At 43.8% G+C, this 12,778-nt stretch overlaps 1 protein-coding gene across 1 annotated transcript in view; it reads left to right on the top strand.

Annotated features, from left to right (window-relative positions):
* The window catches only part of LOC122800363 (mediator of RNA polymerase II transcription subunit 15-like), an 886,273-nt gene that overhangs the window by 225,283 nt on the left and 648,212 nt on the right, over positions 1-12,778 (top strand). The window contains exon 3 of the mRNA XM_044069812.1: positions 4,028-4,079. Within this exon, the coding sequence (XP_043925747.1) occupies positions 4,028-4,079 (52 nt within the window). The remainder of the gene's footprint in view (positions 1-4,027; positions 4,080-12,778) is intronic.

Genomic DNA, 12,778 nt, shown 5'->3' with positions numbered 1-12,778 from the left:
GTCGGACTTTTCCAGTCAACAAATGTCAAATAAATAAATAACTAAAATTATTATTATTCCACAAAGCTTCCACTAGAAAAGTTTACAAAACTAAGTGGAAGATGTTTTTTTTTTTTTTTTTTCAGCATTGATTTCTAAGGTTAGCGATTTTTTTTTAGCTACAATTTTCTTTGAAGGGGTTAGCTCCTCAGCTGTCCGAGTACAATTGCTAGCCATTTCTAACTTTTCATATAGGAATAAATTATTCGACCTTAGCCTCTTGTAAGCTTTGCAAAGCCTTTCTAAGAGGAACATAATCTACTTAGACCTCCTCTAATGGATCCTATTCCTCTTTGGGATTTAAATGTTGTTTAAAAAATATATATCTATATTAAATTATCATGTATGACTACACAGTTTTACTTTTTACATAAAAAAAACAAACCATATTGACGCAAGTTGAATTGCAGACATTCTACATCACAAACCATATTGGCACTTTTATTTGCAAACATACATCACTTATCTGTCCAGTCGTCATCAGTCAGACATTCGTCTTGCCTTCTTTTAAACCTCATTCCTCCTTTTTGGGATTTAAATTTTGCTCTTCAGGCCTTAATCCATCTCTACTTTGAACCATCAGCTAAGTCTGAACTATGCTTTTTGACCTGGAAGACTATTTCTTAGTTGCTGTTACTTCTGCCAGAAGAGTGTTTGAACTTCAGGCTCACTCTTCTAAACCTCCTTATTTAATTTTTCTCAAGGATAGAGTATCTGTACGGACCAATCCTTCGTTTCTACCGAATAGATCAGAATCTAATATTAATCAAGTCATCACCCTTCCAGTCTTCTTACTAAATTTCTCAAACAAAGGAGAATGTATATTGTATTCCACCTAACCTGGACCGAAACACTAAAGGCGGAGATTTGTCCATATTCATTAAGGATATCCACACCTCTAGGCTAGTTGCTCAGCATAATACATCCGAGATTATCCAAGTGCAACTAACCCTGGGCAAGACTGCAATTCAAATTGTAGCTTGCTACAGATCGCCCAGTATGCCCCAGGATTCCCACTCCTCATTTCTTGATACACTGGAAAATATTAGGATACAACCCAACACCCTAATAATGGGTGATTTCAACTACCCCACCATTAACTGGGAAAGCTACTCATGTACCAACTTTTTTGCTCAACCTTTTCTTGAATTCATAAATTCCACTGCCTTGGATCAACTTATCCACACCCCCACTAGGGGCAGCAATATCCTAGACCTGGTCATTACCAACATGGGTGACTGGTGTTCCACACCAGAGGTCATTTCCTCGTTGGTCAGATCTGACCACAAGCTAATCGCCCTAAACATCCACATCCCGCCCCCACCCCCCATTAGGGAAACCACCATAAAAAAATGTCTCCAAAGCCAACTTCACGTTTCTTAAGACAGAACTGGCAAACTTCACGACACCCATGCAGACGGACAATAGAGCTATGACTGTTGAATCCTTCACAAATGCACTTTATAAACACTTACATGAGTGCATGGATCGTGCTATCTTTAATGGAACCAACATTCTATCCTCCAAAAAAGGAAGCCAATCTGGTGGTCCCCTGCCATAATCAAACTACAACAGAAGAAAGAAACTGTTGCAAAAAAGAGTAAAATCCCATGATTGGAGGACCTTCCTGGTCAGCCTCAGTAAGAGGATGAGATCCCTCATAAAATCCTCCAAAGCTATTTACGAAAACAAAATCGCTACTGATTCTAAAGACAACTACGAAGCATTCTATAGCTATGTCAAGAATCTCGATGGCAACACTCAGATCTATTCTGAGTTACAGCACAATGTCACTAAATATACAGAACCAACTGATATTGCCAATATCCTGGCAGATAGGTTCATTGCTAACTTTACCCCCTCTCACCCCCTAAAGGGCCCATCTCTGTACTGGAAGAACGCAAAGCTCCTGTAATCATGGCTGCACAGGTAAAAACCACACACTCCAAAGCCAAGAACACAGCATCCATGGGACCTGACAACATCCCAGGCTGCATTTTACAGGAACTACAGAACAAACTGGCACCCCACCCAAGAACCATGTTCAATCATAACCTCAACTCGGGCTTTGTGCCCACTGAATGGCGCACAGCGATGGTTATCCCAGTCCACAAAGGGGGGGAGCCACCACGGACCCTGGGAATTACCGCCCCATTTGTCTGACTAGCCTGGTCTGCAAGGCCATGGAACGTATCATCATGGAACTTATAATCAAAGACATTGGTAATCTCCAAACTCTGGACCCCACCCAGTTCGGGTTTGTAAAACGCGGATCATGTCTCCTGAACCTGATAGACTACTTTGAAGCAGTCACCAAAGCTGTAGACAAGGGTAAGGTGGTTCACACAGCCTAGCTAGATCTCGCCAAGGCTTTCAACACCATCCCCCACTCTGGAATTATAGATAAACTCACTAAACTTAGGTATAAATCCCTATGTCACAAGATGGGTTGCCAACTGGCTCACTGACAGAACCCACACTGTGAAAGTAGCAGACTCCAAATCTGACTTCATACCAGTGACAAGTGGAGTACCACAGGGTTCAGTCCTGGGTCCTGTCCTGTTGGTGTCTACTTCTCTGAAGTACAGGCGAATACAGAAGGTCTTTGGCTAACTAAGTTCATAGATGATTGCAAACTAGGAGCCGTAATTGAAACTCCTAACGATGTGGACATCCTGCAAAAGGGCTTCACTGAGGCAGATGCCTGGTGTCAAAGCCATGGCCTCAAGCTCAGTGCCAAAAAGTGCATTGTCATCCCCTTTGGTAAAAACTCTGTACCCATGAACTACCACATAGGCGGTACTCTACTTGACTCCGAAAGTATGAGACCTTGGGACACAGGTGGACAGTAGTCTCTCCTTCGGTAATCGCATCACCACATTAGTCAGGAAATCCTTCTACGTGGCACACCTAATCACAAAAGGTTTCTCACCCAGGAAAAAGAGGTCATTGTTCCCCTCTACTCATCACTTATTAGACCCATTGTAGAGTCCAACGCCCCTTTTGATACGTACCTCACAAGGCATCGACAACAACTGGAAAGGCCGCAGAAGTACCTCACAAAGAGGATTACTGGCCTCAAACAGGTGCCCTACGCAGACCATCCCAAAATACTCCAGCTTTACTCCGTCGCATATCGCATACTCAGAGGCGATCTCTGCCTAATATACAAAGCTATGTTAAACCGAGCTGTTGGGACATGCTGTACTTAAAGAAATCCCAGTCCCTCCAAACTACATGCGCTAGGGACCTAAACCTTGTTACTACAATAAACAGAACACGCTGGAGGGATAAATTCCTGTCCCAGAGACTTCCCATACTCTGGAACAAGCTACCTATCTTTATCAAGCAAAGTTCCTCATTAGGACAATTCAAGAAAAATCTTGATGATTGGATGGGAAATAGGAAATTCACCCTGGGATCACCTCTGTGGCTCTGCTCGACAGGGGTACAGGAATATAATTTTCTTGGATGGTGAAAGCCATGGTATCTTTTTGGCTAGGCTTATATAGGCCCTAGGGCCGATAGCCTAGTACCTACCTATGAACCTACCTATGAATCTATGAGGGTATTATGGGTAAAGGGAGGAGCTCAAGAGTTTGTGTTCTTCGAGCTGGAAGAAATGGAAAAGTCTGATCTGAGGTTCGATCCAACCCCTAACAGTTTAGGAAGAGTTAAAATGGACAAATCAGATAGATAGAACATTATGGGGAGTACTTGACTTTTTATGTAGTTGTAGTTTAATGTGTAAAGTATTATTCTCTTTATATATGGACTGAAAGCTGATGTCTTCAGTATGGGTCTTAACCTCTCAACAAAATTTTAAAATTTGACAATCATCATTGCTGTGTAGATATATTGGCATCATGGAAAGCATTGACATTTTTTAATTCTTGAATTTGATGCAATTATGGTTATGTTCTTATAGCTATGTTGAATACTTTGTGTGAAAAAAAGTTGCTGTTTACATTCTATTTATTTTTTTTAGGACGAGTATTTGTCACTGGTGGCACGACTCATTCTGCACTTTCGAGACGTTCGTAAGTCACTGTAATAGTGTGCATTACTATAATTGCATTTTTATTTAATTACTAAATTGTAAACTCTTTTTTCATACTGAGACTTGTATTTTATCTTTGTGAGTGTTCTTTCTATCCTTTTAAAGTGAGGTTTCTGTGTTCTTCTCAGGTGGCATAATCTTGATAGAGGCCTGTTGTCTAGGCCTGGTAGTTTTGTTCGAGTTTCCTGTGTTTCTGGCAGCCATTTTCTGCTGATAGTCTGTCTTCATTATTATTGAGAGTAACAAGGCCTCCTGACCTTCTGTAGTATGAGTGATTGGGTAATAGCAGGGGCTGAGTAGTAATTTTATCTTCTAACTCTTCCATCCTTAATGGTATATAAACCCTGTGTCTTGAAAAGGTTGTGCTTGTATTTATCAGGCTGTGCAGGAGCGGCCTTAGGTCAACTGGTGCCCTAGGCAAAAGAGCTCCATGGCGCCCCCCACACCACCCGGCGCCCCCATCCTGGTCTACCTACACCAAATAAATACTGGAAAAGCACCCCTGCCAGAGAGGCGCCCGCCTAGTTGACCTATGCCTAAGGCCGGCTATGAGGCTGTGGATGGTATTTCATTACTGAAACTAAGCAGAAATTCCTTACGATTCCAAGAGCAGGATAAGTTATTTCTTACACTTATTTCACTGAACTGCACTTCTGAAACGCTTATAATTGTGCTATACAGTTGATCATCTACATTTTGCACTGTTGTAAAACTTTTTTTTTACTGTTTCACTGAATTTATGTACTGTTTTAACTGTATTTTTCATTGCTAAATACTGTTTCATTACTCTAATTGCATGTTTCCTGAATTACTTAACTGTAAACTGCTTTTTCATACTGAGAGTTGTATTTTCTGTTTGAATGCTCTATCCGAGACATTTTGTGCATTTTTGATTTGTTGAGGTTTCTGTGTTCTAATCTAGTCTGTTTACAGTTAAAAGCATTCTCTAGAGTCTTCTTGCTCATTGATCTGTTTAAAACTTTCATTTAGTGGGTACAGCTAGGAACTGTAATTTTTCCCACCCACCCACCCACCCTTCCTAGTGTTGTGGTGTTGTTATACTTGGTGGCTTTGCAGTTGCCCGCCCATACTGTATATTTAATCTGTGACACTCCTCCCAGTCTAGTGTCATTAGTTCATTCAGTCTAATAGAGAACATTTGTGAAAACCAACCCACTCAGATTCTTAACCTGGAATTAACTTCTGTTCCAGCTTTCTCCATTTACACTTTACTGAAAAAAAAAAATTACTGGAAAAAAAATTCTAAGCGTGCTTCCCCCCTTTTCCTGTGGCAGGTCTTGTCCAGATACGGATTTGCTGTGTCCACGCTGTTTGTGAGCTCCTGAGCCCCCCCCCCACTTAACTAGGGTTTAAATTATTCCTGGTGCCATAAAGTCCTTTCCCTTGCAACTAGCCAGCTTTTTAGTTTTAGCACTCAAATCTGTCTCTTTGAGCTCAGCACTTGTTTAGAACTTGTAAGCACTAAATAAGCTACAAATTACTACAACACTCAACTTTCCTCACTTGTCTAGAGGAAAACAGTTTTTAGTACTTAATAAATAAGCACCTATCCAGGCATGTCTAAAGGTCTGCTCCCAGTGTTTTCTCCTGTCTACCTGATGAATCTGGGCATCTTGGAACAATGCAGCAATTGCCTCATGTACAGAGACAACCCTCTCCTACCACCCAACACTACGACCTGTGAGAGATGACTTGTATAGACAAACTGGAAGCAAATCTCTTTTCACCGAAGACTGGACTACACAGTCAAGAAGAGAAGGTAAACACTTGCACTCCACCACACTCATCACATAGTCCCTCAAAACCTACACCACCAAAACACACACACACCTACATTCTCGGAGGCTCTCACCAAAAATCTGCCAAAACAGCTGAGACCTCCAAAGCAGAAATGCAAGCAACCTCCACCCCCAACACAATCCAAATGACACATAGCCCACATACTCAGCATGCCACTCAACTACAGCCCATGAGGCATCACATACCCAACACTCTAGTCATAGGTGAGACTATAGTCAGGCACACTGATGTTCCACTCACCAGGCTAAGCAAGGAGAAAGTCACTGTCAGCTGCCTGTCTGGTGCCAGGATCTGCCAGATAACGCACGCACTCAAGTCACTCCACAACAAGTACAAATATGACTCTGTCATTGTCCATGTTGGTGTGAATGACCTGAGACGTACCTCCCTGGACTACATGAAGAGAGACATGGAGGAGCTCTCCGATCTTGTAGCCCAGGCAGGTATGAACCTAGCCCCGAGTAGCATCCTGCCATCACCCAGAATACCACAGTGCAAGGACAAAATAATTGACTTCAACAATTGGCTAAGCTTCTGGTGTCATTCTAAGGGAATCCAGTATCTGTCTGCCTGGGTGACGTGATCGACAGACCACGCTGCTTTGCTAGAGATGGCTTGCACCTGTCGCCCTTGGGATTCCGGATACTAGCAAAGGCTCTTCCCACCCCTATGGTGCCTTTTTTAGGCAAGGTTCAAATGACAAATTCAGCACCGTTAACAGGTACAAGCAAGCAAAATCTGAGGGTAATGCTACTCAATGCTAGAAGTCTAAACCTCAGAATGCACTCACTCGAGGCACTCCTTAAAATGGAGAACATCGACATCTGTGCAATGAGAGACCTGGTTCAAAGCTCCAGAGAGCACCCCTGCATTACCAGTCTATAATTCATACCACACCTTTCGGCCACCAAACCTGGACCGAAACACTAAAGGTGGAGGCGTGTCCATATTCATTAAGGATATCCACACCTCTAAGCTAGTTGCTCAACATAATGCATCAGAGATTATCCAAGTTCAACTAACTCTGGGCAAAACCGCAATCCAGTCTGTAGCTTGCTACAGACCCCCCACCATGCCCCAGGATTCCCACTCCTCTTTTCTTGATACACTGGAAAATATTAAGGTACAACCCAATGCCCTAATAATGGGTGATTTCAACTACCCCACCATTAACTTGGAAAACTACTCATGTACCACCTCTTTTGCTCAACTTTTTCTGGAATTTATCAATTCCAATGCCTTGGATGAGCTTATTCACACCCCCACCAGGGGCAGCAGTATCCTAGACCTGGTCATCTCCAATATGGGTGACCAGTGTTCCACACCAAAGGTCAGCTCCTCGTTGGTCAGATCCTGACCACAAGCTAATTACCCTAGACATCCACATGCTGTTCCCACCCCTCATTAGGAAAACAACCGTAAAAAATTTCTCCAAAGCCAACTTCACGCTTTTTAAGACAGAAGTGGCAAACTTCACAACACCCATGCAGATGGACAATAGAGGTAAGACTGCTGAATCCTACACAAATGCACTTTATAAGCACTTACACAAGTGCATGGATGTTCATTGTGTTACCCTGCTGCAGTCATCACACTTGGGTTATCCTGTTGTCAGGTGGTCCCGTAGTCGGCTGGAATTCCAAAGTCCTGGTCCGGCGTCGGTTGCTGTCGCCTCTTCCCTGACGTCAGAGCGCCAGGGGTATATATAATGCAACTAACGCCATTTTCTTCAGTCTTTCTTGCTGCGCGGTGCCCGAAGCAGAAGCAGTTCGCAAGTGCCGGTCAGCCGACTCCTGAGATTTCCGAATTCGAATTTCAGACCAAAGTCTTCTATAAAGCTAAGTACCTCGTTGGGAAAATTTTTCTTGCCTCAGACCGATGTCAGAAAAAGTTAACAATTGTATTTCTTGTGGGAAGCAAATACCTCATAAGGATTTTCATTCTTATTGCATACCTTGCCTAGGCCCAGACCACGACGTCACTTCTTGTCGGTTTTGTGCTAGGTTTAATAAGCGTACTATTAAAAGACGCTTTGATTTTGCATGACACTACTTCGGTAGGAAATTTAACTACAACATGCCGTCGGAGCAACCGACTACCGGCGTGCACAAAAAACGCAGGGATAAGGACAGGCAGCCCAGGCCTAAGCCAGATTCCGAGGCCTTGGCTGATCCGGTCTCCGGTCCTCAGTGAGGCTCCGACACAGCCCCTGACTACTGCAGATCTGGAACCCGAGACCACTACGGAAATTTTGACGGAAAGTACCAGGCCGACGCAGCCTTTTACTTCAGGCCCTTCAGACGACTTTGCTTCAAAAGACGTCGGTGCTACAGAAACGCCATCGGTTTCTGAAGGCGTTTTCAGACTGACGACTCTCACCATTAAAACGTTTTCTAAGTCGATGACTCCTTCTAAATCTAAAAGGACTGCACCTCAGTCTCCTGTTCAAGGTCCTATGCCTAAGAAACAGATGCTCAAAATGGCTGAAGATTTGATTTCTTTAATCAGGGGTTCACAGCCTCCTCCTGACAAAAGGCCTAGACAAGAGGAAGATTTTGCTTCCTCTGAGCAAATGTCCATTTCTTCAGACTCCTCTGAGGACCAAGACTATTCCTCCTCTCCTTATGAAGATTCTGATGCTGAGGACTCTATTCCTTCAGCTTCTCCTCCTGAAGACTACTCCTTTGGGGAAACTTTACACACTATGAGGGAACATTTTCACTGGGAAGGTCAAGACTACTCTTTTACTCCCCCAACACTGACCACTTGCCATCCCACCAGTTTTGGACATTGTGGATGATGTCTACTTAGAATCCAGTTTCAACTCAGACTCTCTACCTCCTGCTCCGGCTAAGCCTGACAGATATTACAGAGTGCCTGATTCCCACAAATTTCTCTACAAAAGCCCAGTAGCTGACCCTCTATCTCCCAGGGTCCCAAGGGGGCTAAGGCTTCTATGGCTAAAAACCCAGTACCTTCTGAGAGAGATTCCAGAGCACTAGACAGGTGGGGGAAAAAGGTTTACACCTCAGCCACACTAGCTATGAGGGCACTGAATTGTCAATTTCATATGCTTAAGTATCATCAATTTCTAATCTCTCAGTTAAAGCAAAGAATAACCACTCTCCCTCAACAATTTGAATTGAAAGAAGTACAGGATCTGTTGCATGCCACTGAGCAGGTGGGCAAACATACCTTACAAAGTGGTTTTGATTCTTTGGAGGCCTCCTGCAGAGCAGCTGTCACTGGGTCTGTTATACGTAGGCATGCTTGGTTAAAGGAACAAACTCTGCTCGATCATGTTAAAGCAAAATTACTAGATGCTCCCTTACAGCAGGATGTTCTTTTTGGAGTTAAAGCAGAAGAAGTTTTAAAGAAAATGGAAGATAAGGCAAAATCTATGCAGACAGTCAAAGATTTCCTACAAGTACAACCCCCACGCTTCAGCAGAAACTGACCAACAAAAAACTGGTCCTTTCCAGCCACTGACAGACCGCAGAGGGGTAAATACAGACACCCAAGGGGCAGAGGACAACCACAAGCCCAGTATAAACCTCGCCAATGGGGCACTACAACACAGAAGGGAGGAGAAGACAGGTCTCAATCCACCAGAAGGCAAACTCAATGACTTGCACCTCATCTGGCCAAGCAATACTCTCTTGGCAACCTCCTTGGGGGGAAAACTCACACTTTTTGCAGACAACTGGCACATAGTCACAAAGGACAAATGGGTCATAGACATAATTTTACGAGGATACAGATTCCACTTTCACACCTTGCCAATGAAAAGTGGAATGCCAAACCTGCCACAAAATCAAAGGGCAGAGGCACAAAGACAAATTACAGCTCTCATGGACATGAGAGCCACTCGAGAGCAAGGCCAAGGATTTTACTCAAGACTCTTTGTAGTGCCCAGAAAGGACAATGCCTGGAGACCAATTCTGGACCTTTCAATTCTAAACACTTACTTACAAGTACCCAAATTCAAGATGCCAACACTACAGCAGCTACTTCCCATGTTGGGCAAGGAAGCATGGCTAGTAACGTTGGACCTCAAGGAGGCATACCTCCATGTCCCTAACAGACAAAGTTGCAGAAGATACCTCCGTTTCATTGCAGGTTCAACCCATTACCAATTCTCTGCACTGTCCTTTGGCTTCTCTACTGCGCCCAGAGTTTTCACAAAATGCCTGGCACCAGTAATTGCATACTGCAGACAAAGAGGAATTCAAATATATCCATACCTGGACGACTGCCTCATCCAAGCAGAAAGCAAAGACATTCTCTTACATCATCTGGCCTTTTTAAAGCATCTACTAAACTGCCTGGGGTACACAGTAAACGAAAAGAAATCAAAACTAGTACCCTCACAAAAATGACATTCCTGGGTGCCAGCTTGAATACAACGGCCCAGAAGGCTTATCTTACGCCAGACAAGCAACTAACAACACTCAATATTTCAAGACAATGGCAACAAAGACCCAATTAACTGCAAGAAAAATTCTGCAGGCTTTGGGCTTCATGGCATCTTGCATACTACTAATACCATTTGCAAAGCTGCATATGAGGAAATTACAGTGGTACCTAAAAAGCGTATGGTCTCAACACAGCCACAACTTGGACACAATGATATCTCTCATTCCCTGCCTACAACAGGAATTTCTGTGGTGGTCACAGGCATGTCACCTCAACAAGGGTCAGCCTTTCACCTTGCTCCCCAGCCAGGCAGGCTATCACAACAGATGCTTCAGACTATGCCTGGGGGGCACACATGGCAGGGCAATGCATTCAAGGCCTATGGACTGCAGATCAAAGACATCTGCACATAAATCAAAAAGAGATGCTAGCTGTACAGAAAGCTCTGACCGCCTTCAAGGATCTATTACATCCAGGACAACTTGCAATAAAGATGGACAACACCACAGTAATGTGGCACATGGGGTACACATTCCTACCCTCTATGCAGGCAAGCAATGATCTTATGGAACACAGCTTTGGCCTACCAAGTCCAGTTACAAGCTCATTTCCTGCCAGGACAGAAGAACACATTGGAAGACGACCTCAGCAGAAACATCAAAGATCCCCATGAGTGGAAACTAGATCCACAAATATTTGCAATGATAACTCAAAAATGGGGCCTTCCAAACCTAGACCTGTTTGCCAGTCCTCAAAACTACCAACTGACAAAATTTTATACAAGGACATTCCACCATCAAGCTTGGAAAGTGGACTCTCTCTCTTTCAGTTGGAAAAACCTGACAGCATATGCCTTCCCTCCATTGCCTCTCCTCACAAAGGTTCTTTTGAAGGTCAAAAAGGAGAGACCACGACTGATTCTCATAGCCCCAGACTGGCCACGCCAGCACTGGTACCCGCTATTGAAAAATATGGCCCACAGCCCACCATGGATATTGCCTCAAATACCCCATTTGCTCACACAACAAAACAAACAGATTCTTCACAGCCAGCTCAAAACTTTAAATCTGGCTGCATGGCAAATCAAAATAGTAGTGAAGACTCGACTGATATAGATAAGAAAACCAAGTAAAACAAATATCAGTCCAGGAAGACCTCAGCCACTCGATATAATCCACTCAGTAGTGTGTTAAAAGTACCACTCAGTTTATATGGCAAATCAACTAAACATCCAACCAGCTCCTCTTTAACAAGCAGTTCTGGATGTTATTCTGGAAGCCAGGAGGCCAAGCACCAGGAAGGCTTACTCGGACAAATGGAAAAGGTTTTGTGCCTGGAACCAAGCTAAAGGCCAAGACACAATTCAGCCTCACATGCCTCACATTCTACAGTATTTAGCTGAGATGTTGCACAAAGGACTTTCCTTTTCCTCCATTAAAATCCATGCTTCAGCTATTTCAGCTCACTACAACACGGATCCACCTTTATTTTCACATCCTCTTCTAAGGCAGTTCCTCAGAGGGGCAAAAAACATTAGACCACCTAGGAGAGCTCCTACACCAACATGGGACCTCAACTTTGCTCTGGAAAAACTAACGCTACCTCCCTTTGAACCAGCTTTCTCTGCAGATCTTCAGTTCCCATCATGGAAGACTGCCCTGCTCCTAGCAATAACTTCAGCTAGGAGAGTCTCAGAGCTACAGGCACTAATGGTAGTGGAACCTTTCCTCATTTTTCATCAAGACAGAGTTTCTCTACGAACTAATCCTTCCTTTATGCCTAAGGTGGTTTCCAGTGTAGCCTTAAATCAAACCATCCACTTACCCACCTTCTTCCCCAATCCACAGAACAAAGGTGAGAGACTCCTGCATACCTTGGACATTCACAGGCAGCTTCGTTACTACTTGGACAAAACTAAGGCTTTCAGAAAAACTGACCAGCTCTTTGTATCCTATGCTACAGCTTCTCAAGGGAAGGCTATATCTAAGCAAGCCATTTCTAAATGGATAGGTCATTGCATATGTTTCTGCTATACCCATCATGGGAAACCAGTTCCTGCTACCATTAGATCCCACTCTACCAGGGCAACAGCTACCTCTACAGCCCTTCTCAGGGGGGTTCCAACCAAGGAAATTTTAGAAGCTGCAACTTGGAGTTCAGTACCCACCTTTACCAAACACCATCACTTACCTCTTTACTCTAAGTCCAGGGCAGGCTTCGCCACTGCAGTTCTGCAGGGCCTTATTGCCTCCACTAACCCTCTATGATACTTCCCCCCTACCTTAGCTTTGGGATTCAACCCAAGTGTGATGACTGCAGCAGGGTAATATGATGAACAGTTTTGTACCGACCATAAATGTAGATGTTCGAGTGTTCACCCTGCTGCAGTCCAGGTTACCCTCCCTCCATCCCCTCTGATCTACTGGCTACATCTCTTCTATG

Source organism: Protopterus annectens, chromosome 4.part0 (genome assembly GCF_019279795.1).
Source record: "Protopterus annectens isolate FY-2018-M chromosome 4.part0, PAN1.0, whole genome shotgun sequence".
In the NCBI taxonomy this organism is placed as follows: Eukaryota; Metazoa; Chordata; order Ceratodontiformes; family Protopteridae; genus Protopterus; species Protopterus annectens.
Note: the sequence above shows the minus strand (reverse complement) of the source record. Positions and strands in the feature narration are given on the sequence as shown.